Below are 26463 nucleotides of genomic sequence, written 5' to 3' on the forward strand. Positions count from 1 at the left end.
ACAAAGGATCCACAGCACCTGAAATTTGCATAGCATGAAAGTGCGACTGCTTAATTTGGGTCCTTTATTGCCTTGAGTTCTGTTGATCACACAGGGGAAGTCATTCAGCCCTTTCCTCATGTCTCCCCCAAGGCTAAAGCAAGTGGGTTTGCGTGCTGTACTTTAGAACTCCTCATGAATCTGGAAGCTATATTAGGTCAGACTCTGGGCTTTTTTTGATTGCTTGAAGCAGGGGTGCCATAAAGGGGGGAAGTTAGAACAATTCCAAGGGCCCCTGAGTGACAGGGGGCCTAAAATATTACAAATGTATTGGTTGAGGCCCAATATGACATGATATCATAGGTCCCACAAACTCTAAGGGCAGCCCTGACTAAAAGAACCTCTCTACAATCCACGTTTATCACAATTTCCTCAGGTGAAGGTCAGATTTTCAGCATCCTTCTGTGAGGAAAAATGTTTCTCTGAATGTGTTATAATTTTTTTGACCATCATTATTTGTAATAAACAGAAACAAAAAACCTCTATTTTGTTAATCTTACATTTTAATCTTGTTATTTTTTTTAATTTTACCTAATTTATTGCAATAGTATATTATACCGTTTATTATGTGTTTTATTGTATAAAATTAGTTATATATTGGCAGTGAGGCTTCTTCGACAGTTATTTAGACACTATTCCAAAAGAGGTAGACGTGCCTCGTCATCTGGAGCTGAGGATGTTGGCTTGTGAGTTAGTATGTTCTTGAAGGTCTTGAAGATGTAAGATGGGACACAACATGAAACGAGACTGGCGTGTTTCCACTGAGCGTGAACCTGGAGCTGACGTGATGCTATGTCGAGCTGCTTTGTTTCTCCTGATTGCAGCTGTCCTCTGTGGGACACATGGGAAGATTCTGAGGCTCCCCCCTCGCAAGCACTCTGCCCGTATCTGTCCCCTGGCCGCCCTTCGCCCAGTCAGCGACGGGAGGTTCACCAAGGGGTGTGGGGAGAGGAGGGCTATGGCGATTCTCACACTGTGTTCAGGAATCAGTTAAACATCAATCACGGCATTACGCCGTTTCAAATTACACCGCGGATGGGAGTCGCTCTGTATATACGCTCTCACCTTTCATCAGTCCGTCTTCTCTTCTTTTTATCCACAGGCTCGATCTTGCGTTCATTAGTGTCCTGAAAAGTTGACATGGCACCAAAAATAAACATTGTTAAAAAGAGTTATAAGACGAGCACCTGGTAGGGAGTCAGAGAGCCAGTGGGTGAAGGTGACTAGCAGGATAGGGGAAGCTGGACAAACGGGTTCAGTTTCTTCAGCGTTCATATTTTTTTTCCGTCAGACCTGTTGTTTTTTTCTGCGTTTAACGGTTTCTTTCTCTCCCATTCCAATTCCTGGCCCCAATCGTGTATATCTCTGCTGGCATTACCCAACCGAATCCAGCCGGGACTCCTTGCAACAATTTATTTAATAATTAAAGAGCATGGCATTCTTAACTATTTCTGATTTGCTTTTACCTTTATGTGTACTCTTTTGTGCGTATTTATTTGACTGTAATCAGGTTATCCAGCCATGCGGCTTCAAAATCAAATATCCTTTAGGCAAATGACTTACATAACTAAACATCTCCAACGTCAACACAGTAACATATATGGAAAATAAACTCAAGAACCCAAAGGGCATGATTATCCAGCTTGACATATTTACTAAAGTAATTTAGAATTTGTACGTAGCTCTAGGGTACAACAGTTGCTCCTTCTGGGACTTGGCACAGGCAGACTTTAATGATAATGATTAAGTCCTAAGTTCCTTGGCTCTTGCCAGGGTCCATGGTTCCCTGTGACAGAATTCAGCTACATCTATTGTATTGTGATGCAGTCAACCACATGATTGCTATTTTGTCACTGGGAGAAGAATCCAGATGAAGTTTGATTATAATAAAGTGTTATGAAGAATGCTGCAGCTACTTTTAATTCTCATTTGTTTTCATTAACTAGAAACTAAACTGTAAGTGCCTTTCTGCTAGCTGTCAACATCATGTCAATACAATAATGTTCATTCCGGAAACATTAAGAGCTTTCTCTGTAGAATTTAGAATTCTTTGAATTGACTACACAAATAAAAGTCAAAATAATATATTGATCATATGAATAATGTGAGGCATGGTGGTGCAGCGGTTAGCACTGTTGCCTCACACCTCTGGGACCTGGGTTGGAGTCTCCGCCTGGGTCACATGTGTGTGGAGTTTGCATGTTCTCCCCATGTCGTCGTGGGGTTTCCTCCGGTTTTCCCCCACAGTCCAAAAACATGCTGAGGCTAATTGGAGTTACTAAATTGCCTGTAGGAATGTGTGTGTGAGTGAATGGTGTGTGAGTGTGCCCTGCGATGGGCTGGCCCCCCCATCCTGGGTTGTTCCCTGCCTCGTGCCCATTGCTTCCGGGATAGGCTCCGGACCCCCCTGACCCTGTAGGATAAGCGGTTTGGAAAATGGATGGATAATGTGTTGAAGATGTACTTTATTATAATGTCAGAGCCTGATCGGTGACCATTTGCCCTGTCATATTTAGGGTACATACAGAGGGGTACTATATAGGGTACTATACCTCCTTTTAAAATGTCAATATTTTAACTACATTAAGTTAGGAAGGTTAGCGAGGAGACCCCATTTTCATTGTGCATAGGCAAAAGTTGTAATGGTGAATAAAACATCAAAGTGTTTTCTTTTTCAGTATCAATATTCACACATTTTTCATCATAATATGAGTTTATTTGCTTTAAAACCACATTATGGTTGCATCCCAAGTAAGGCCCTTGTTTACAGAACTGCAAGACACTCCATAGATGTATGTATCTCTATGCACATGACCACTCACGCTGACCCAAATGAACGCTACTAATGGTAAACATACAAGACAGCACAACATTTATTACAGGCATGATACATAAATATTACAGGCATAATACATAAATATGTTATATTCTCATTCTTTAACAAGAGGCCAGTGACAGAGTATTATTGTTTCTTTGTCTGTCCGCAGTTATCCCAAGATGGAAAAAAATGGGTATCGAGTGTCCTGCCTGAATTTCTGCATCAGGCTCTAGGCGATAATATCAAAGGACAGACAGTTGGGCTGTTTGTATGAAACTGCCTGGTGTCAGCAGCAGAGCTGATATGAGATCAGTTCACAGATGTGAGAGCTGATGCTGAGGCAGGCGGTGGGGGCGTGGGACTGTCTGCCCTCTTCTGCTGCGTGCTGACTCAGGAGTTCCTGTGGGAGCCAGTGCTCACTGTCCCACGGGCAAGTCGCCTGGCTGGGAGGAGGAGCATTGGCCCTTTGCTTCGGACGGTGGCTGCACTTCGGGGAAGGAGAGACGTCATGGCCTTACTGGCAGGTGACATGTCACCTGGCTGCAAGTCTTTACACCTCAGTGCCCTCCCGGGTGTAGGTCATCCCAGTTGAGCCCAGGCTTGGGTAGAAGTGGTTGTTAAACTGGCTAAGCATGGACCCGTTGTAGCCGAGAGATGAGGGGGAAGGTGAGGAGGAGAGAGCTGACACCGGGGGCAGAGGGGTGGCCCACTCTGGCACCGTGGAGTTAGGGGAGTAGGCACCAAAACCTGGGGTGGATGTGGCCCTTGAGGCTCCATCCCCAGGCAGGTTCAATGGCATGGCATGGGTTAGAGAGTCCTCTCCTACTGCCAGGGGCCCTGCCGCCACCCCAGACATCTCAGAGAGGAAGCTGCTGAGGCAAGGAGCAGGCCCGCTCGAGGTGGGCGTAGGGACTCTTTCTGGTGTGCTGGAGATGTCAGGCACACTGCTGGAGTTTTTGGGGCTGCCTGCCCCACTGCCTTCCCCTGACTCAGAGCTCAGAAGCCCCACTCGTGCTCCGTCTCCTCCCAGGGAGTCAGACTTTCTCTTTCTCTTACGGCGGAAATTGCCATTGTCGAACATTTTCTCACAGTTGGGGTCAAGGGTCCAGTAGTTACCCTTGCCTTAAAAAAGACATTGAGGAAGACCAATCAGAATTTGTGTTACATAGAGTATGAAGTGGAAAGACTATAGATTACACTATGCATAAACAATACATAGAAACTGATATCCTCAAGTCAGAAAATATTTGTGCTTTCATCTTTCATAAAATAGTAGAGCTATTCACTTAAAGTATGATATTCTACTGGGTCAAGCTCATGAAGAAAACCTGTCTGGATCAGGGAAGGGCAAAAGTATTAATAATTCGCTTACCAGGGTCATCCTCGTCCCGAGGAACCTTCTTGAAGCAGTCGTTGAGGGACAGGTTGTGCCGGATGGAGTTCTGCCAGCCGGCCTTGCTCTTGTTGTAGAAGGGGAAATTGTCAGCGACGTACTGGTAGATCTGACTAAGTGTGAGTCGACGTTCAGGGGCACCGTGGATGGCCATCGCAATGAGAGCAGAGTAGGAATATGGCGGCCTAACCAGCTTCATCAGGTCCTCCTGGGAGGGCAGGGAGAACCAATTCAGCTCCCCTGGAACTCCACCTGGCCCGCCAGCGCCCAAGTAGGGCCTCTGCATGCCGTAATGTTGGGGGCCAAATGGAGGACCCGCAGTAGCGGGGCCACCCCCCAGATATGGTGAGCTGTTGATCCCCGAGCTATTGAACCACAGATATGGATTTGGGGAAGCGCTGGCATAGTCCCCCAGTTCATAGGATGCCGGGGTAGTCCGTTGGGGACTGGGTAGCGAGGGCGGAGCGTAATAGCTGTCGCTGTACAAGCCGAGTTCTGGAGGTTCCTGCCCCAGGTTGGGGAACTGGGGACCACACCGAGGAGGTGACTGGCCCTGTGACTCAAATGATGTCATGCTTGCCTTCAAAGCTTCTTCTCTTTCTCTGGTCCTTACACCTGTCTCCTTTGCTGTGTTTCTGGTTCCTGGAAACAGTCTGCTTCTGTGGCTCTCCCTCTCCCAGTCAAATAGACTTGCACTCTGTCCAGACAAGTAGAAATATCAGCTCTATCACAATCTGTTACCTGTCTTACCTGGGCCATTTATACACCCAGGTCTCCTCTGATTGGCTGAAGTTGGTGTGTGTCACAGCATCTACTTTCCATGATTTTGTATGCCAGAAAGTTTCTGCAAGGCTTTGAAACAAGAAAACAGGAAGAAAAGAAAATTTTCCACAGTATTACTGTAATTGTTCTATAAGTAAAAACGGGAAACATGTCTGTTGAAGTGTCAGCTGATAATATTTCTGCCATTATTTGATAAAATCCAGATTTAAGGTGGATTTATAAAGGTTAACCCATTCATTTAATTCCAGTCAGTAATAAGTGATATCTTTATGAATTATGAATCTTAGCAATGAATCAAGAATTAAAATTGCTCCTTGTTTCTCATAAATCCATATGTTCAATTCACATGTTCACATGTGTGTTGTAAATGTCACATGTTCTCACAACTTTGTAATTAAAACGTTATTCGGAGCTGGTATGTATTGTATTAACTGTATTAATTTATTAAATCTTATTCACCTCATCAAATGTCTCAGATTTCTTAACAACTGATCACATAATTTTTATATAAATGGCCTTAGCCTACTATATGACCAATATGCTTACATTAATTAGTTTGGTTACATGACATAAAACACTGGGAAGGAAATTAAAATAAATGTTGAAATTACATGATTATTTCGATACAGTGACACCAAAGCTATAGGCTTTAGTGAAATATTTTATAGCTTTTTAATGTATATAGTTGTATTTGTAGTAATAATCTATGCTTACTCTTGGAATATAATTCGGACTATCGTATATTTGAAGTGTCTGTAACATTTCTGCAGTTTTCATTTTGAGTTTGAAAAGGAAGAATTGAATTTTATTTTTTTTAAGTTATTCAGACAGAACTTTCCCAGTCTACAGCTGTCATACACGTAGCGTAACGAATTAAATAAAAACGTTAGTATTTGTAACTACACTATTTACAGTACTTAGGTAACTGTCATCAGTACGTTTTCACATGTACATCAGTCAGAATATGAATTCCTTTCTCTACATTTTCTTCAATTGTCTGTTTCGCCAGGATCAGTGTATGATATTGTCGTTTGCTACATTTTTAAATCAGGTTAACCTTGTCTAATTGCTCGTCGGTACTTGGGGACATGAGCCTTGAAGGTTTTATTCTCATTTCTGGTGGCATATCAGACCGCGCAAACTCTCTCTCACGTCTATAAACTGCGTCCCGAGCAGCACGTATGTCTCTCTCCTCAAAAGATGCCGGGTACTACAGCGCCGCTGGGCGGATAAAAGGTCACACGGCGGGCGCGCGCTGCTTTACAAGCCAATCACAGACAGTACGGTTTCGGGCGCGAACGAGCATGACCTAGCAGCCAGAGCCCGCCTCCCAGCCGTGGCGCGTGCAGTTTCGGTTGAAGGATGACACGGGAGGGTGTACGGTGGCAGCTGTGAGCACCTCTATGAAAGTAATAACACCGGCCAAAATTACCTATAAATACATTTGTTTACGCCAAATTCATGATTACGACATAACTAGTAAACAACATTATATATTATCGCTCTATTATCTTGCCACCGTCGTTTTTAAAAGGGGGCGACATCAGGCTAGACATTAAGTGGTGCGCTAGGAAAACGATACAACTGGGTGCCTTAATTATTCTGTGTATTTGTGTTTTTGTATGTGTTTTAACTTTGACCAGCGTCGTTTGTGGTTGTGGGATTCAAACGGACGAGTTGGCGTCAAGTGCAAGAAATGGAGAGATTGAGCAATGATTTGCAGAATCTGTTAGAAAAAGTGGAAAATATGTCAGGTAGATCAGAAAACTGCACTGACCAAGTTGGGGTTTTCTGCGTTTTTTGTAGTCGATTGCCATATTGTAGGATACATCATCTAATGCAGCAAGGCCGGCATTATTTCTATATCAGTGTATTACATACACATTAATATGTATTATATAATAATGAAAAATATGTATATGATAATAAACATACTCTAGGATTTAAGTGATGATTTTAATGCTTTTGAGATGCATGGAGACGATGGCCCAGCCCAGTAACCAGCTCCTTAATTCCCTTAGTTCAGGTCACGTGGATGGCATATGACATGTTGGTGTTGCGCACCAACCCCGAAACTGGGCAACTTCTTAGGAAGCTGGAGGAAGAAGTTTTAAAATGCAAGGCTGTCCTGAACAGTGGCTGTTTGCAGCCTGTTGCAGGTTATACAGAGAACCAATCTCAAGACACTGGGCTGTAGTTATGTCAATTAGACCCTGTGTGGAAATTTAGTGCCATGCTGACTTGCACACCAGAAAGTCCAGCACTTCAGAATCCTCCTTTATATCAGTTGTATTCGTAACATTGCTAATGGTAATATGGTGTGTTAGACCCAAATGTATGGAAGGCATTCATTATACACAGTGTTCATTTGTTGGTAGTGGGAATTGACTTTAAGGACTGTTGTAAGCACACATTGTTTTTGTAATCTTCTTATGGTGAATAAATTGTCTATTGTGCCATTGTGTATGGTTATTCAGATACACAGAATTTGTTCTCTTCAAGAAAATGTGAAAATAGATTGTTCAGACTACCACTGAAATTGCTTGTCATGATTATATTACCCGCTTATATCTAAAGCTTGGTTCTCACCAACACCAACACTGTTACGGTGCTTTTTCTGTCAAGAAATACATTGGCTCTTTGCCTATGTGTTACTGTATTCCAGATGGAGACTACTGAGAGGCACACCGAATGCCCTGAGCCATATGTTGACCTCGATCACATCCTGAAATGGCTTGACTCTATGTCCGACAGCATGAACAAGCTTGAATGTGTGTGGACATACCTTCTTTCTGGGTTTTCCTCTCGTCTATCTAACTAGATATTAGTATTTTGGTATTAGTAGTATAGTATTAATTAGTATTTCATGGGTATGTGGGGTTGTAGGTCTTGTGGTGGTCAAAGCCATGGATTAACCATAACCTTAAATCCCAGATGGGCCCTCTTCTTATGCTTTAGTCATCAACTCGGCAGCTATATTTATTGAACTGACATCAATCTACAAGTGCTACGAAACTGAGTTAATACTACAATAAATATACTTATATACTTTCTAGAGTCAGTAGTTGCTGTAAACACCCTCATCTGTCTTACCCACCCTCTGTGGGTCTTTCTCGACAGCTGACATCCCACACTGTTATGCAGCAGTTACAATACATTCCATGGTGCACCCATAGGTGGACTTCTTTAAATACAGTGGATATAAAAAAAGTGTACACACCCCAGTTAAAATGGCAGGTTTTTGTGATGTAAAAAATGAGACCAGTATAAGTTATTTCAAAACTGTTCCCACGTTTAATATGACCTATAACCTGTACAACTGAAAAAAATGAAAAACGTATGAAAACATATAACCTGTTAAGGGGAAAAATGTCAAGAATTAAAAAAGTACAATAAGCTGGTTGCATAAATGTGCACACCCTAAACTAGTACTTTGTTGAAGCAACTTTTGATTCAATTACTACATTCAGTCTTTTGGGGTAGAAGTCTATCAGCATGCCACATGTTGTCCTGGCAATATTTGCCCACTCTTTCTTGTTTTAGAACTGTTGGGGAAAACCCCCACAACAACATGGGGAATACATGCAAACTCCACACCCATGGGGCCAGGGCAAAGACTTGAACCCTACTCCCAGAGTGGTGAGGCAATATTGCTGACCACTGTGTCACCATGTCACTGCTTAGTAAAAAGATCTGTAGGCAAACTGGTATTGATCAAAGGTGAGGCGAATGTCGAATATGAGCTGCGATCGTTCTTTTAGAGCACTTTATAATTATGGAGGCTAGGGTAGTTGTGTATGCATATGTTTTACTTTATTAACAATTTTTTATATAAACATGCCATCAAGGGCGCTAACACTTAAAGTAAGACTATTCTTACTTTAAGCTTCAAGCACTGCCCAATAACTTGTCTGATCAGGTTAAAAAAGTGATACATCCTCAGGAGCGATACGATGCCCAAGCAGTGAGTGAACTTTAAAATTGCCGTTAATAATCCTTCCCTCAGAATATGTGCTGACATACTCAAGCTACACCCATCTCACAGTACTTTAGGGGGATTTTCTTTGAGCTTCATGAAATTAAAAGAAAACCCTTCGGGCCTTGTAATGATGGAAGTATGATGAAATGCTACTCCATATAAGCTATATTTTAACAGCTGGTCTCATTAAGAAGACAAATGAGGCAGGTAAGGGTCATAACGTTAGTGCTTAATTTACATAAGCTGATGCTGATTGATGTTATGCTTTTTTTGTGCCTTCGACTAGAGTGTTGTATGGATAAGCGGAACTAACTTTTGCTGGCTGCCAGTGTTTGGCACTAAAGAAGCTTGATATCATTGCAGTATTAGTCAGTGTTTTCCTGTATGTAAATGATATTGCCAGCCGAAATGGTCCCGTTTGTCTGTGTGTACTTGTGTGTCCAAGAAGCGATTTCAGTTAAGGTTAAATCGAGCATTTATTTAACTTGTCGTATGTGACCGAACTGTGCATAAATGAAGTATTGAGGGATCATAAGTGTGGATGTCTTTATCTATGTCTTCCAGTGAGCACCCAGCTTTTGCAGTGCAGACTAACAATGTGCTTCGGCTATCGAAACAAGATGACAGTTCTTTGTAAAGAAGAAGCAGAGGAGACAGTTTTTCCTGAACTAGACCCTGAACCCAAAAACTGAGGATGGAGCATGGGAAGGTGAAAGTAAGTGAGCACTGAGGAGTGGGCACGATGATGAGTTATTAGTGGCCCAACCAGTAATATAAATGTAGGTGTTGAGAGGTGTGAGGTGTGGGTCTGAAATCACAGCAAATGATCTGTGCCTTTAATAAGGATGTAGAGTATAAGGATGAAGGTAATCCTCCTAGATGTGTCTGAAGCCACCACTGCCGTGGCTACTGTGTCTGCTTGCACCTGTTGCCTACAGCATCAGATATACGTGTGTGTACACAAAATGCTTACCCAACATAATCCTCACGTTGTCTTATTTGCCAGTGGACTTAGGTAGCTCATTTAGGCCGTTACAGTTATTCAGTTTAAAGTGCTTGGCAGTATAGAGTTATTAATGTGAATTCATAGAAATTATACTCTGTTTTATATTTGTGTAATGCAATATGAACGTTACTTCTGTAAAAACACTGCTTTGCAGCATGGCAATATCAGTCTGGTTTAATATTACAGTAACATGAATCGATGGCATTTATGATAAGTAACAGAAACAACTAATTCACACGATTCAGATTGATTTCACAATGTTATGAGAAGCGTAACACAGTACATAATTTATTTTATATGCAGAACTATCTACAGCAATCTTACTATTAAGCTTGTAAATTTGTGAGTACTGTTTAGAAATGTTTGTGTGTTAAAGGGTTAGGCTTCCATGGGATGTGGGTGTGTGAAAGGTTTAGGGTTCCATGGGATGTATCAGGGGACAGTACCTTTGGGGACCAGACCCACCGTCATTGGCATTGCTCAGTATGAGCAGGATTTGCCTGTGCTGCTGTATAATGTTTGTCTCACTTCTGAAGTTTTTACTGTGCAGATACGAAAACAAAGTTATTTAAAATTGCAGTCATTAGCCAGCAGTGCAGTTTTCAACTTGTGAGTGAATGCCAGAGCACTCAGGCACAGAATGAACTGAATTAACAAATGGTGCTATAACAGCATTGCAAGGAAGGTACATTGAAAGTAGAAGTAGAAAGTAGAAAATCAGCACACAGAATCCGTAGGTGCTCACACTTTTGTATTTGTTACATATACACCTGTTGGGTGTGTTAAGTTGATTCCATTGTTATTCATACTTTTGCGCATGTAAACAATTTAGATTTTAGGCCCCGTGAAAGTGCATCAAATAGGGCCCCCAAACCAGACCAAATCCAGTTATGTTCCAAATTTTTAGGGCCCCTTGAAATTGTCCTATCCCTCCCTCCCCCCAGAGGTGGAGATTTCAGGTCCAGAGAGTACAAATCCATACCAAGATCACAGTCATAGAGTACAGCATTCATTTTTAAAATGCATAGTTGGCAAAATCTCATGGGGTTGTATATATTCAGTGGGTCACTAAAGGAATTGGGGAAGCAGTACGCCCTGTGACCCTTCACAGACAGGCCTCTGCTTGGACACTTTAAAATCCGTGCCATCTTTGGGGGAGGGGGGACGCAGAGACAACACAAAAAAGGACTATCTTGAAGTAGTTTTTTTGTTTATAATTTAGGTGTATATACAATGAAGGGTGATGATATGTACAAGGACAGGTTGGGCGTATAGATGACACCAAAGAAAAGAACAGAACAAAACAAAACGTCCTTATACCTACTCTGAGCTTTAGAATACGTTCTATCTTTGTCTCTAAACAAAAATCCTAACTAACTACACTGCTGTAACTACAAAATAAAACGTACAAGGGTAGTGCCTGCCTCTAACCTAGTCTATTTAATAAACAATTACCTATGTGAGGCACAATGTAAATGCATGAGAAAACCGCAAATGGGTAACAAGCGCGCCACTGCACTGAACACGTTGTTCATGTATTTTTTTTCTTATTTAAATACCTAGTGTAAAGTTATTTTTTAAGCTATGGTGTATTAGCAGTTAATTAAAAAATAGAATCTGTAGATACGCAGCGCCATCTTATGGAAGGTTTTAATTAGTCAGAGATATTCTTGTAAAGTTAATCTGCACCATGCAGTTAATATGCCGTCGATATACTACTGGAAACAAGTTTATGGAGCGTGATGATCCTTTTCTGTTATTCTCTAAAATCCAGTAGCTGAGAAGATCAGCCAACGCATTACTTCGAAACTGTAAAGGTGAAACAAAAGAAATATGTTCCAGAAAAGAAAGGCAATATATTTGCCGCATTCGCAGATCGGAAAACAACCCTAACCCTTTTTCACACCCATATCCCTAAACAGCACTCACAAATTTACAAGCTTAATAGTAAGATTACTGTAGATAGTTTTGCATATAAAGAGTTCAAAGGTAAGTTTTCCGAAAGCGTCTCCTGCGCCGGCTTAGCTCAGCGGTTACTTCTCTCGACTTTGAACAAACCTACTGTCCCTTCCCGGGATCGGACCGCGGGCGCAGTCCGGCGTTTTTACTACTTTTTTTTTTAATTTAAGGCTAGATTATATTTAAAACTAAACAAATTAAACCTGCTTAAAATATGCAAAAATGGAAGATCCGGACAGTTTACTTGTCTGCCTTGGTAGGGTGAAAGCAAAAGCCTTTGAAGCTATATTGCGAAACCTTATACAACGTTTGCACTGGAAACGCGCCTGTGTGCATCAGTCACAAATATACAGCGTATCTGTGTTAATACATGTGACGTATTCTTTAAACCATATTGCAAAATACTGTAATCTTTTAATATTTTATATACAACACAGGAAGCCGCTGTAAAGGCATTATACTACACAGTAGTGCCCTGTATGATTATGTTTGCGTCAAGTAAAACTTGAAATGTAAGTATTTAAGGATAAACATTTGTTCAACAATATTATCCTGAAATGGGCGTTTTCCAGCCACCCTCGGTTTGTCGGTTTAATTCAGCGGTTACTTCATCCAAACAGCTGTTTTCAGTATACCTTCCTAAGGAAATCTTCTCGATCCACAGGCACAGCCGGGCGTTTTCACTGCCGTTTTTTAAACCGAATCGTAAAACCAGATTACATTACGAAATTAGATTACAAAATGAATACTGAGGAAAATATGTAGGCACGTATACCGTTTATTAACTCAATTCTTCAACACAGTGCCTCTACACTAGTTTTCTATAAGATAAAATCAAAAAAGGGAAAGAACATGGAATTATTTTTGTTTTTAATAATGCAGTTATTATTATTGTTGTTCTTTTTGTTGTTAATCCTTCATAAAAACAACTAGTGACTAAACAGAGACAAGCATCTATAAATGCTTGTAACCATTGACAATGCAGCGACGCCTACTGGAATGTGGAGTATATGCAAAGGTACTTTATTCGCCTCGTCGAACTGGAGCTGCATAAAAGACGAAATTAACGTAGATTCTAAACGTTAAATTATCAATATATCTATAACACCCGTCTTCTGCCCTAGTACATTTACCTTCACCATACTAACAGGCTAGAATGCTTTCAAAGCACTGGTCACAAACTAATTGACTATAAACAAATGTATCGAGGCACTTACTATCAGTATAAAACTATTATCCATCCATCCATCCATTTTCCAAACCGCTTATCCTATTGGGTCGCGGGGGGTCCGGAGCCTATCCCGGAATCAATGGGCACGAGGCAGGGAACAACCCAGGATGGGGGGCCAGCCCATCGCAGGGCACACTCACACACCATTCACTCACACATGCACACCTACGGGCAATTCAGCAACTCCAATTAGCCTCAGCATGTTTTTGGACTGTGGGGGGAAACCGGAGTACCCGGAGGAAACCCCACGACGACACGGGGAGAACATGCAAACTCCGCACACATGTGACCCAGGCGGAGATTCGAACCCGGGTCCCAGAGGTGTGAGGCGACAGTGCTAACCACCAATATAAAACTATTATATTCATTTAAAATTTTAAGTTTATTTTAAAATGTTTTAAATGAACTTACTTCTTTTGGTTTGTTATATTGCTTTGTTGCATTTTACAAGTGACATCTCTTGGGAAACTAATCCAGTTCGTTTTGGCCTGTGCCTAGTGGAAAAGAGACAGCTTACTATTTTGGAAGAGCACCCCTGCTGTTCAATGGGTGGTAATTCCACTTCTTGCAGAAACTTGCTTCTTGACCTTAAAACCATGCCCAATACATTTGGGTAAAATTAATGACATATTTTAGTCTGGCTACAGATATTCTTGACATTCTTGAGAACAGTTTATCGTGCAATATTGTTTTTGTCCTTGTTTCACTCTTGTTTACCGAGTAGTGGATACTGTTGACAACATTTCTTTGTAGACAGAAGATTACAGCACTAGGCAAGAATACACCCAAAAGTGATTTAAAACGCATGTCTGAAGACAAAGAATACAAGTCTGTCGTATAGTAGAAAATCTGACCTTTTTCTGGCAAATTAAAATTTATATTTCTATATCTCGAGTACATGATGTGTTTCACATTGATCTGATTTGACTTCCAATGATGGACATTTTTCCTTTTCAAGGCATTCAAAAAAACATTTTAAAAACCCAATAAAAATTATCGGGGCTGAAGGACTGATGGCATTTTGAAGCAAACATGAGAACAGGGCTGTGAGGACAGAGCTTGTCATTTCAAGGAAAGAGAACATCCATATCTTTGTAATGCAAAAACCTCCTCCTCAAAGCAGAAGGAAATGGGCCTTTTGTAGATTAGGGCAGACAAGCTCATCCCCAGACCTGCAGCCTGAAGGGGGTGAGCAGGCAAGCTTCACAGCGATTTCAGCCTGCTCCCATCCATATGAAAGGCAGAGTGAGAAGGAGGGGTAAGGGGCAGCTGGGCCCTTAGTGTATTACAGTGACAAGTCAAACCTAATAATGGTCAACACGGTGTGCTGTATTCATTCAGGCTCAGCGGGGAACCATGGGAAAACAAGGTGTCCCCAGAGGCAAGCAAACAGGATGATGTTGTGGATACCATTTATTAGAGGACTAGCTTCATAGCTTCAGCGTGAGGGTTATTAAATAAATACACATAAACACATGGATTACACATGCATGTTACCCTTGTTATAGTCTCAGTGGATTATCATACTTCATTTTTAAGTTTCATTTTGAGATTTTATGAAACAGTATAGAATACTCATGGTCTGTTGTACTAGTAATGGAGAATGAGATATGGTCAATGGAAATCAATGAATGAAATATGGGTAAACATTTAAAATTTTTCTTGTTGTCTGCCTAGTACACGTAACAGTAGAATATCACTGTCAGAAGTTAATCCCGCATGTGTCCTAGTGATGATGGTTTGTTATTGACTCACTAGTTCAGCATTGCTGGATTTTACTGGATTTTCCTGCAGTAGGACACACTATGCATGTGGCAGCAGGCTGACTCAGGGCAAGAGGGATTCTCATTTCAGGAAAAGCAGCTCTGCCAATTTTGCCATACCCTGAGGGCAATGCATTTGAACAAGTCCCTTTGTGTAAAACAACATAACATATTATGTTGTATAATATTTTGTGATTGTGCTGGCTTTTATAATTAGTTTTGTTTCCTGTTTTTTGTTCTGGATGGATTCGAATGGAACTTTGGCAATTTAAATATAAATGATTTCTATTTATATTTAATATTTACCTCATACACAACCTATACAAAAGACACTTGACATATGTGTAACTGGCAGGATCTTTTCATTTATATTACTGTCAGCACTGGACTTTACAACAAAGATGCCTCTGGGGAAAATATCCAATCTGCAGGCAGGGCCATAATATCAGTTTAATTCAAATCAAATAATGTATTTTTATTGTCATATGTACAAGTACGAGTACCATGTAGAATGAAATGCTTACTTGCATGTGCCCCTGCAGACAGTGAACCTAGACGACAAAAAAAAAAAAAAAAACACAAAATAAGGTAATGTAATGATGAAGTGAATATAAATAAGTAAATAAATAAGACCAGAACCCTATGAATAAATAGAGACAGAGGCAAAAGTTTAAGTTCGGATACCAGTGGAAGTGACACAAGGTTACTGATTGTTCATGAGTCTGATTGCAGTTGGGTAGAAACTGTTCCTGAACCTGGAGGTGTGCGTGCGAATGGACTTTAGTCGCTTCCCAGATGGGAGGAGGGTAGAAAGTGACAGTGCAGAGTGGCTGGGGTCCCACCCGATACAGTTCACTTTCCTGAGACAGTGTGTAGTGTGGATGTCATGGATCACAGGGAGCTGCGTGCCCGTGATTTTCTATGCCAAGTTCACCACACATTCCAGAGCTCTGTTGTCCTTAGGTTATGTGATGTCTTTACCTGCAAGCTCCATTCCACTGTGAGATGTGCATGGCAGAAAGCTGAACAGCTGAAATACAGTTTCACTGTCACTGCAAAATGTAGAGAAGGAGTGACAGTCCAAGTGCAGCTCACGGTAAAGGGAACTTTATTTCCAGGCCAAAACAGGAGGCAGGAAGGAAAACTCAGGAGGGACAAGAGCGGACCTTCACATGGTGAAGGCATGGGTAAAACTATGACAAATAATAATAACACAAGTGGATGCCTTCACAGAGCAATGACCAACTAAGGGTCAGGGCAAAGGCAGAGACATAAGTATATACACAAGTAGACAATGAGGGTTGACTAGGAATAGGTGTCAGTTGTTGACAGTACATCAAATACTAGAAATCACATGTAACAAGGAACAGGTGAGGGTAATTAGGAACAAGCAAGGGAGGCAACTGGGACATGACAAAACTGACAAAGACAAATCATGACATGCAGTGAGCAACCACTATGGAGACAACTGACATATTCCAATGAAATAAAATAAAACCAGGTGTTCAGAATTAAGGGCACAAGACTGCCAATGATGATCATGATGATAATGATTAACAAACAAGAACAACAAAACAGAAACAACAGATAGATGGGTGTATAATGATGTTTATGTCTATGTGTTCTCAGAAATACCCCATCTAGTATTTCAAATTATTAGTTTATGTGATGCCTTTACCTACAAGGATGGATTTTGGACAACAATAGTTAGGCTGATTGTCTGTATTTCCTTTTAACTTTGGGTATATTTGAAATATAACGGAATAATTGCTCTACTTTTGTGCATGTAGTAGTAATGTTAATGTATATAAGCAGCGCATATATATTAAAAAATGTTTTTCTGTGCACGAAGTGCATATGCAAAACGTACTTTGATTTATTCTTATGCGTTTAAAGTCCGTTTTTAAAGTGTGATGATCTACAACAGCGCAGCGGTGCCCCGGATTAACATGTCAAACACCAAAATCACCGATGTGTTTCCTTTCAGCACTCCCGAAACCTTTTGTCCTTTTGGAATAATTAAACATTCCCACAACGCCTTGCCCACTTAAAAGCGAGTGTAAATCAACTTTCCCGCGGGCGAGGTATGTTTGCTACACATCGAGTCTCGGCCATTTGCACCTGATTTTCCTCTTTATGGTCCGCAATAATTTTATTTAACATTTACATTATAATTGAACTTTCTTTCATACTTCTGTAACTTTCTGTGTATCTACTTCATTATCGATGAAACTTGCAAAACAAAATTGCTAAATTGACTTATTCCGCACAGATTCATATTTACAGCATTTGCACCGGTGCGTTGAAGTAAATACATTATAATACTGATTCAGTAGAATCCGGGCAAAGTACACCATCAGTTTAAAAACTGTTATATAAACACATACATTACATAAAACAACCAGGGTGTATAACATTAGGTTTTTTTCGAATTGGTCATGAGGAACATTTATACAGGACTATATAAATATCTTAAATCTATATACACAGTCAAAAATCGGATGAAAAGTGCAGAATCACGAACAGTACTTAAAATGTCTTATTTTTGGACTGTAAGACCATACTCGAAGTCAAAATGGTCCACTTTGGTTCATAAATCACTTGTGCCCACGAGTTCTTCGTCTGTGGTGATGCCCATAACTGTTTTCTCTCCTGGCGCAAACGTGCTTGATGCTGAGCTGAGAGCAATGGTCGCATTTTACCGTGCAGCACCAATGGAATTTGCAATTGCAGCTGCTAAAAGTTTCGATCCGTCTCTCTTCGACCCTCAAACCACACTCGTGGCAGAGTCTGCGGCAACTCCTCTTTTCCCACTGCGATAAACTGTCCCCGTTGTAGAGACACTCCCTGCCTTCCGTGCCATGGAGTCCCAGGCTTAGGTTTTTGAGGCAGTAATCTGGAGAATCTTCCAAGTACACGAGCTCAGTACGGGAGATGGTGCTGAATGCGTCCGCGATGGCCCCGCGGTTGTCAGCGCTGTTCCCAGCACGCAAGCGCCTCTTATCCATCTCCAATTTCTGCGCCTGGTCGTGCTTCACTTTCAAGTAATTTCCGACTTCTCGGAAGTCGGACAGCTGCAGCCAGCAGGTTTTAATGGTGCAGCTTTCTGACATCCCGTGGCACCTGCAGATCTGCTTCATGGTTGCTTTCACAGCCTGAGAAAGAGAATTTCAATTAAGATAGAAATTACAAAGTCCCAAAAGCCATCAATGCACCCAAATTATTAATGTAGTCTATTAGGATGGTGCAGGCGGGCAAAAAAGCTGTTATAGGTTGCAACTCTACGACCTTCCGAAATTACCTTATGGGAAAGCATGCATGATCAGGCTAAGTAACTGAATCATCAACAAAAACCCTTACCATTCTCCCGGCCTCGTTGTTATGCAGGTTCACTGCTGCCCTCGAATCCTGGCCTGTTTCAAGGGAGTCCACGTACTGCTTGGAAATTCTTTCCCCGAAATCCACGTTGTCACTGCAGCCACCCCAAAGCCACCCGCGGCCGCCTGTTTTAAAACCCGTTTGTTTTGACCAAGAATGAAGCTATATCATCCAGATATGTTACGTTTTAAATGTAACGACTGAATCCACAATTAAAGACTCTTACCGATTTTTCCGTTTCTTGAGTTGTCGCAGCCGCAGTTGTCTAGATCTCCAAGGCTACAGTTTTTCGTTAAACTGTACATGACGCCGGCAGCACTTATCGCATGTAAAAATGATGTCTCTCTGGTTGCTAAAAGCACAAATGTATCATTAGCGCTCGTTTGTACGATGGTACGGCTAGAAAAGAGATTGTAGCCCACATAACATGTTTTTTTTTTTCCTTTTGGGAATGCATGTGAAAGTAACTCACCGCTTCGGAGACCATTGTAAGTAGAGAGCTGGAGGGCACTTTCGGGACAGTTCCACCTGTCCCAAGCGAACTGATGTTTGCACTCTTCTATGCCACTCTGTGCCCCAGCCTGGACGCTGCTAGCGTATGTCAGATATGCCTTTAAGGCAATAAAGAAAGCAGGATTAATTGTTTATTACAACCATGTAACAGTTCCGTGCAGTCAGGCTAATTGCTGTCGCTTATTGTGTGTGTGAGCACTGCGCTAGACTGTGCGGCCTGGGATAGGCTGCAGGCCCCCGACCTTGACCACAGCAAGTAAGTGAAGGATTGATGGATAAATGTACTGATGGACATATAAAAACTAACCGCAATTTTTGGAGTGCGTATCTATATTGGAATTACAAATTGCTCAAAGACGAATGTGATAATTACCTTTGGTCCGGTCATAAGAAAATTGTTTACAGACCTAAAAAGAAACAAAATAAATAAATAATCATTACACGGATATTATCACTGAAAACGATCGATAAGTATCGTATAATACCAAATCCATCAAATAGAGGCACTCAACTTACCAAGCATATCCAGACAAAATTTTTCCATTGATGTTCATGTACAGCGTGAAAAAATACACAAACAAACAGGAGCTCATTGCTGATCGCCGTCCTTCTAAACTAAAGTCGTGAGTTTTGAAAAACTGACTTAGAAGCCGAATTTTGCCTCTGAATTTATCGGACAGATATTTGGGGGGAATAAGAATGATCTTTTGTTTCCAAGATCCCAGGAACATCATTGGACGATAGAAGGCAGGGTGGCTACAGAAACGCCCACTTTGAACATCAAAGAGTTGTCAATTCACAAGTTTTTTCCCTACCCAAGAACACCCAAATAGATCGTGGAAATTAATTACTTTAATCCACAGTTAACTGTGGGTTTTAGCATGCAAATAGTCATGGAAACAAGTTTATGTAGTCTGCTTCACCCAGATATCTAATTGTAAAGTTATCTAAGCGATTAAAAACACGAACACGTTAGAAGCCACGAATTCATTTAATAGTTAATAGGGAATTCAAATTAGAAAAATATACAGGAAACAAATATTTAAGATGTTGTCATATACCTTTAAAATAATCGTTTTATACAAATTATTTATAAAATCACAAACTATCCTAAAGTTATGCTATTCTAAGAAGCCGCCTATCTATGATATTGCCACAGTCAAAACAGGCTGCATGTGGAAAAAAACTAAACGTGCGGAACGTGTGCATATAAAAATAAAACTTTCTTACATTGTTATAAATAGAACGAAAACACATTTGTCAATATTAGTAAAAGTGCGTGATTTGTGTTTAAGGCAAGAAAAAAATGCGTCGACTGTGGTAATACGTATGTAAATGGCTTTTAAAGTATAAGAAACATAAGGCAACATATCTCCATGTTAACCATGTTTGGTTTTAAATCAAAGTGTAAATAAAATATTGTAAAAATATAAGTACGTAATTGACTCATTATACAGTAGGCTTGGAACGTTAATTGTCATGCACGCGATGTCGTCGCCGCGTGCTGTTAAGGGGTCTCCGATGTTTGTCCCTCTTTGCACAGAAATACTTGGCGACGACCTGAGTGCACTTTTCGCACTTAACGGTGCAGCACCAGTGAAACTTGCAGTTGCAGCTGCTAACAGTCTCCGTCCTCCTTTCCTCCACCTTTAACCCGCACTCGTGGCATAGTCTCTTACAGCTTCTTCGCTCCCATTGGGAAAGGTTTTTGCCACCCTGCAGACACTCCCTTCCCTCTGTGCCTTGTAGCCCCAAACTGGAGTTTTTGATGCAGTAATCCGGAGAGTCCTCCAAGTAGATCAGCTCCGTTCGAGCGATGGTGCTGAAGGCGTCCGCGATGGTCCTTCGGTTGTCAGCGCTGTTCCCGGCACGCATCCGTCTCTTATCCAGCTCTAGTTTCTGCGCCTGGTCATGCTTTACCTTAAGGTAGTTTCCAACGTCTCGAAAGTCGGAGAGTTGCAACCAGCAAGTTTGGATACTGCAGCTGCCAGACACACCGTGACATTTGCAGGATCTCTTCATAGTCGCCTTAATTGCCTTTAATTTAAAATTGCACAAATGACAGAAGCAGCATAAGTACATTTCCATTTCACCGATTTTGCAATATAAATTAGAAGCCAAGCTGTAAGTCGGTCTACATTAAGCATATTGATGGGGGAAAGATGTAGATTCTGAAAGCTGACACTAACCAGTCTCCCGGCCTCGTTGTTGTGCAGATTAACTGCGGCTCGAGAATCATGGCCCGTTTCAAGGGCATCAACAAACAGTTTGGAGATGTTTTCCCCAAAGTCCACGTTGTCACTGCAGCCACCCCAAATCCATCCCTTTCCCCCTGCAAAATTTAGAATGCAAAATTTACCATAAAAAAATCTAAAATTATTCAGTAATGAATTGCAAGGAATGTGCTATGTTATTTGTGACCATTAACAGAAAACACTATTGTGCACTAATATATTCTCACCAATTTGTCCAATCCTTGAATCGTCACAGCCGCAGTTATCGAAATCTCCCATGCTGCAGTTCTTGGTGAGCGTGTACATGACTCCGGCGGCACTTACAGCGTGTACGAAAGACGTTTCTCTCGAGGCTAGAATTCAATTTAAAAATGAATCCTTTACAGCAGGTACACCATATATTCATTTTAACATTTCTGAAACCTTTGTAGTTATTTACTAAAATTGGGACACGAAAATTGGGCTAGGTATATTACTACACGTTAATCTGCATATCACCACCCAATTTAAGACTTCGTAATGTTAAATATGGAGTATTTAGGTCCAGACGTTTGAAACCTACCGCCGCGGAGTCCGTTGTGGGTAGACAGCTGTAGCGCGGTCTCTGGACAGTTCCACCTGTCCCACGCAAACTGGTATTTGCATTCCTGAATACCACTCTGTGCGCCAGCCTGGACACTGCTAGTGTATGTAAGATAAGCCTAGAAACGGACAAATGCTTTTAATGATACAATGAACTGATAAACTATCTTAATATCGTCTCATATACTACTTATACGACTAGTCTACATAGGCAACTAACGAATAATTACGTATATGGACATACCAAATGAATCCAATTAATGTATTAAATTCACATAGGCCTACTACAACTACTAATCAAAAATTTAAAAAAAATACCTTGGGTCCCGTCATCAGGAAATTATTGACAGACCTGCAAATAATATTCAAATTACACCAAATTACACAAAATCACACCAAATTCAATATTAATCTGAAATACTTATTCAAATAACTTTAATATCAATCTGAATATCGGCTCCTGCAACTGCTGTACCATACCACGCTGTAGCGGAGAGCAGGTGACAGCCCACAGAGAAGAGCACGGATGCGAGGAGCTGGCACGGGCCCATGGCAGGGAACTCCGCGGTGTCACGGTCTCTGGAGGGTCCAAGGCGGCAGTACTAACGAGACGGCTAAAAGAATTAAGGCATGAGGGAAAGTGGGAAGAGGGGGACAGTTCGGTTATTTATACTGTCGTCTTCTCGGAGAGGTCGTTTTTTCTACTTTTTACATTTTACTGTGAACCTCAGCGAGGCCATTGTGTGCCGTGCCCTACAGACATAGGAAATGGCGGGCTCAGCTGCACTTCAAAGCGTTGACACTGTTTTTTTTAATAGCCCCCGTTTCATTCGTTTCCCAGGTGTTCAAATTTCGCTTTCCCAGGCAATGAAGGACAGATAATGAAGTGCGGAACAGTATATAATAATACACTTAAAATAAACATAAAAAATGTTATATTATATATGTGACTAACACGAGCATTTAAATCCACATCAGCAGTGCTAATGTGCGCACCCGTTTCTGGATGCGAAGCAGTTGTGTGTTGAAATCTATTGGACACTTAACAGTCTCTGAACAGTTAGGGTAATTGATGTGCGTTTAAAAGCATGTAATACGCTGTCATGTGGTCATTCAAATAAATACACACTTCTCTTTATTGCGGAACTCGCATAGTACGTTTTATATTTAATTAATAATGTATTTGCCTGCTAAAAATATCTTTTTTGAACTGTGTTTTGGTTAAACGTTTACAAATTAAATAAAAAAATTGACTGGATCTAAAAAAGCATGCATTGTGGACGCAGGCTTCCCATGGCCCTCGTGCTCAATACAAGGCAATAAAGTCATTCTAAACTACATGTCAAGAGTCATGCAAATAACATGTCACACACTGGCGACAGTGGCGCGCTCGTGATAAAGGAATAAGAGGTGATTCCCTGGGAAAAAAATCGGTGTGAAAATAGTCTGGAAAAGTGAGGGTGAATATCTTTTCTAGATGCAAAATGACACGACTTCCACATAAATATTTTCGATTAAATGTAGTTATGTTTAGTAGTCACAAGGAAAATCAACGAGTTTTTATAATACATTTCCCCCCAAGTACCCGTTTTAATATTTATAAACAAATGGATATTGCCTATGCCAATAACAGGAGAATAAATGAGTGTCTGACAAACTTCTAGAGCCTACAACTTGTAATGAGGCCCATGTTGCTCTGCCTGGGTGAGAATTTAATGAGCGCAAGTTTCAGTTCATTAAAACACCGTTGTCACATTCACGCTGGGCGGCTAAAGAGTTACAAGGGATAGGTCACGAATCAAGAAATCATCAGCCCCCGGAGAGCTTACTGGCGACGCAGTCTGACATTTTATGTAACCGATTTGCACGGCTCGCCTCAATGTATTAATGGCAATTCGTACTAACATTAGACTTTTAATTGCACGTTTTGTTACTTGTAAGTAGATATTAATCAAAAGTTAATTCGGGGGATTGCACTTAATCAAATTGAGGCGTGCCTAGCCTCCACGACCATTCGGGGAGTTTTCAGCCAATTTTCAATAACTGTGAGCTTCATCTGAGAGCACTACTCCCTTCCATTACAATGGAGCTGGGCGCGGGTGAGAATAATCCCCGCTAATTGGATATCGGCAACATCAAGACAGAAACATCAACACGCAACACCTACTCGAGAAAAAAAATCAAAGGCAATTAATACTTTATCCTTGCTACGTCGTTTAAACGTAAGGACGTTTTATTTTTAGCTATAGTTTTACAAGCTGATAATCTAAAAACAACAGTCCATCAAACTGGATGCCTTTTTGAAAAGACGTACTAACGTTGTGGAGAGCTTATCCGCTATAAGGATCACTAGTTTAATAAGGGAAACCCCAAACGTAGCGTAGCTGAACACATCTATCATCAAACTTAGTGCTTCACTGGAACATACAATGCGATATAGGCCTAATCCCGTTTTATGGGTCGTGTATTTATGTGGACGGAGTATTATTATACTCCCGAAGTAAAAGTAAACGAAATCCAATTTTGGGCCTACCTGAAGACAAAGAGCCCATTTCAATTCGGCCACATAATAACTTTCACGTTCTGCATCGACTTAAGATTTAGGAAACATTAAGTGCAAGCAGTCGCACATGGCAAGGGGAATAGGACCTTCTGTGTTCGTTAAATCGCTATCGTGGTTTTAATAGGTCGCCGACATTAAACAACGTCAACTTAGTGAATGCAGATGCATAGAGGTCGATAATATCCCTACTTGAAAAAATGCATACATCTCATATATTCCTCAGCCATGGACTGTCAAACACAATAGTTCTACGTACATTTACACTATGGTGAACGATTTACGGATGTTTACACAATCCAGACCCAGATAAGTAGAATAATAAAAACAGATAAAGGAAGGGAAATTAACATGGTTTTGCGAGCAGGTACGCCAGACGGGTAGGTCTTCGGTGACAGGAGTACTGACGCCAGCAATCCCAGGCGTCCATTACCAATTAGGGCCGACGGAATGTTGCGAGGCGGCTGAGGCGGGTCTTTCCATTAGCAAGTGTTAAAATTAGAGCCTGACATAGACCTTAAACCCGACGACGAAATAACTAAAGGGTGGAACAAATTAATTAACGAAAGCGACTCCTGATTGATTTAAACGCAATGCTTCCTAATTTGTGTACAAGATTAATATAGCATAGAGGTTTTAAAATGTTTCCGCAACAAAGTTATTGCTAGCGGAATATTTCGAAATCCGTGCAGTAACTGAAGGGCTTTACTAATGTATTATTAAATAAGCATGTTCGAAATGATCTGCGCGGTGCGAAACCGTATTATTAACTTTATTGTGTCTGTAGAAACATCATCATATACTGGGCGATTGCGTTTTCTCAGGTATTTCCACGTGTTTTTTTCAAGTTGTCTCAATGAGACAGGTGAAATTTGCTTGGTAAGTGGTTTATTTGTATTAATTAGTTTTACTGATATAACGTTAATCATCTTAAGCTCACTAATGGAGATCTCGTCATCTTCAATAAATTGCATTATCTGGCATATAATTTGTAACAAAACTTTTTTTGTATAAAAAGTATTTTGCAAAACTTTGATTTCACCTAAAATGTACTTTTTTATGAAATAGTTTTTACACGTTAAACATTACAAATTCAGTTTGTACAATATCAGTAATTTAGCAAAAACCAAAGATCTCGGTCAGGTCAGTTTTTATCTTTTCTGCTAGTAAAGGGTGAATATTGGATGTGCTCTGATGTCTAGGAAATAATCTATAATAATCACGAAGAGCTACGCGTCTAACATATCTATTTAATGTTCAGATCTGCGTTTTGTTTTTGCTGGTTGTAAACAGAATAGCTCTGCTTTTGTAATAGAATAGAATAGAATGTTCAATTAAGTTTTATATAGCACCTTTCACAACAGAATCGTCCCAAAGCATGTGTTGTGATACATTAAACATCATTAGAGAGAGGAATACAGAATGGGGAAAAGGAAGGAAAGAAATTAAATAAAGAAATAATAAAATTGAATAGAATGGAAGAGTGATGCTTAATTAATCCATGAGGGAAAATGATCTTTTTGCCTATCCTATCCAATCTTGCTTTTACTGAGATAGAGAGACAATAATACGTGATTATTCAGAATATCTAAAATGGATTAATACGATTATTTAAAATGGATTAGTCAGATTACGTGAAATGGATTAATAAGATTATATTTGTAGAATAGCAGTAGTAAACTGTAAATTGGTTCAGCGTAACACATTGGGAGCTCCACCTTAAATGAAAGTGTAAATTGGAGTGTTAATTTTGCTGACATATACAGTGAGGTTCTTTATTTTAGTTTCAGCAGATTCAGACAGCACTTCAGAGATGAACTGATTTAATTAGCACCCAAAGAGTGAAAGAAGTAATTAACCTGGCTCTCCATTGTCATTCTGCTTTCCATTATTTTTTCCAGCTCAAAATGAAAATCGATCTTGCAGTAATATCTAAATACTGTAGTACTTAGTGATTCTGAAGCGCAGACCTACTTTTTCACCCGCTCTCTGGTGGCTCAGATCGCCAGCGTCTCTGCGGCTGTCGGGCCCCTGCAGCTGCCATACTGTGTCCCCTGTGGGGTCTAACGGCCATCTGGCGGATTTTATGGGGAGGGGGGAGTAGTGTGGCTATTACCAAATTCTTTACCCAGTTCTGGGGCCACATTCTAGTGATGTCACAGTTTTGGAAATGACAGAAATCTTTGATACCCTTTTGTAACGTAACATGGGTGGCATTCTGGAAG

General features: G+C 40.7%; 3 protein-coding genes across 7 annotated transcripts; all 3 read right to left on the reverse strand.

Moving 5' to 3' along the window:
- Window positions 1–2733: 2733 nt before the first annotated feature.
- On the reverse strand, window positions 2734–13708 carry foxi3b (forkhead box I3b). 3 transcript variants are annotated; one of them, XM_049029451.1, is made up of 3 exons: window positions 13620–13708; window positions 4230–4947; window positions 2734–3979 (listed from the first exon to the last, which is right to left on the reverse strand). In XM_049029451.1, the coding sequence occupies exons 2-3, from the start codon at window positions 4822–4824 to the stop codon at window positions 3408–3410; spliced, it is 1167 nt and encodes a 388-aa protein (XP_048885408.1). In that variant the 5' UTR covers window positions 4825–4947; window positions 13620–13708; the 3' UTR covers window positions 2734–3407. The 3 variants fall into 3 exon arrangements, with proteins under 3 accessions (XP_048885408.1, XP_048885406.1, XP_048885407.1); XM_049029449.1 differs by lacking the exon at window positions 13620–13708 and adding an exon at window positions 6091–6204; XM_049029450.1 differs by lacking the exon at window positions 13620–13708 and having other exon boundaries at window positions 4230–4974.
- A 3860-nt stretch (window positions 13709–17568) lies between these two features.
- Window positions 17569–19262, reverse strand: LOC125751026 (protein Wnt-8a-like). Its single transcript, XM_049029455.1, has 5 exons — window positions 19236–19262; window positions 18822–18960; window positions 18576–18701; window positions 18332–18474; window positions 17569–18126 (listed from the first exon to the last, which is right to left on the reverse strand). The coding sequence occupies exons 1-5, from the start codon at window positions 19248–19250 to the stop codon at window positions 17569–17571; spliced, it is 981 nt and encodes a 326-aa protein (XP_048885412.1). The 5' UTR covers window positions 19251–19262.
- A 632-nt stretch (window positions 19263–19894) lies between these two features.
- Window positions 19895–24721, reverse strand: LOC125751025 (protein Wnt-8a-like). Of its 3 annotated transcripts, none has more exons than XM_049029453.1 (7): window positions 24672–24721; window positions 22159–22292; window positions 21997–22030; window positions 21659–21797; window positions 21324–21449; window positions 21052–21194; window positions 19895–20899 (listed from the first exon to the last, which is right to left on the reverse strand). In XM_049029453.1, exons 2-7 carry the CDS (start codon window positions 22227–22229, stop codon window positions 20333–20335), a joined length of 1080 nt encoding a protein of 359 aa, XP_048885410.1. In that variant the 5' UTR covers window positions 22230–22292; window positions 24672–24721; the 3' UTR covers window positions 19895–20332. The 3 variants fall into 3 exon arrangements, with proteins under 3 accessions (XP_048885410.1, XP_048885409.1, XP_048885411.1); XM_049029452.1 differs by lacking the exon at window positions 24672–24721 and adding an exon at window positions 24498–24586; XM_049029454.1 differs by lacking the exon at window positions 24672–24721 and adding an exon at window positions 23508–23568.
- Between the last annotated feature and the right edge of the window lie 1742 nt (window positions 24722–26463).

This window comes from Brienomyrus brachyistius, chromosome 10 (assembly GCF_023856365.1).
Source record: "Brienomyrus brachyistius isolate T26 chromosome 10, BBRACH_0.4, whole genome shotgun sequence".
Taxonomy (NCBI): domain Eukaryota; kingdom Metazoa; phylum Chordata; class Actinopteri; order Osteoglossiformes; family Mormyridae; genus Brienomyrus; species Brienomyrus brachyistius.

Excerpts from the sequence above, each read along its gene's own strand:
- foxi3b (XM_049029449.1), bottom strand. The coding sequence starts at position 6,159 with ATGCCACCAGAAATGAGAATAAAACCTTCAAGGCTCATGTCCCCAAGT. Across the intron at positions 4,948-6,090 it reads CCGACGAGCAATTAGACAAG|AGTGCAAGTCTATTTGACTG; the intron begins GTTAACCTGATT and ends TTGTCTGGACAG. Across the intron at positions 3,980-4,229 it reads TCGGGACGAGGATGACCCTG|GCAAGGGTAACTACTGGACC; the intron begins GTAAGCGAATTA and ends GTCTTTTTTAAG.
- LOC125751026 (XM_049029455.1), bottom strand. Across the intron at positions 18,702-18,821 it reads TTACAATGGTCTCCGAAGCG|CAACCAGAGAGACATCATTT; the intron begins GTGAGTTACTTT and ends TTGTGCTTTTAG. Across the intron at positions 18,475-18,575 it reads CTCAAGAAACGGAAAAATCG|GCGGCCGCGGGTGGCTTTGG; the intron begins GTAAGAGTCTTT and ends GTTTTAAAACAG.
- LOC125751025 (XM_049029453.1), bottom strand. The coding sequence starts at position 22,229 with ATGGGCCCGTGCCAGCTCCTCGCATCCGTGCTCTTCTCTGTGGGCTGT. Across the intron at positions 21,798-21,996 it reads TCCTGATGACGGGACCCAAG|GCTTATCTTACATACACTAG; the intron begins GTATTTTTTTTA and ends GTCCGTTTCTAG. Across the intron at positions 21,450-21,658 it reads CCACAACGGACTCCGCGGCG|CCTCGAGAGAAACGTCTTTC; the intron begins GTAGGTTTCAAA and ends ATTGAATTCTAG.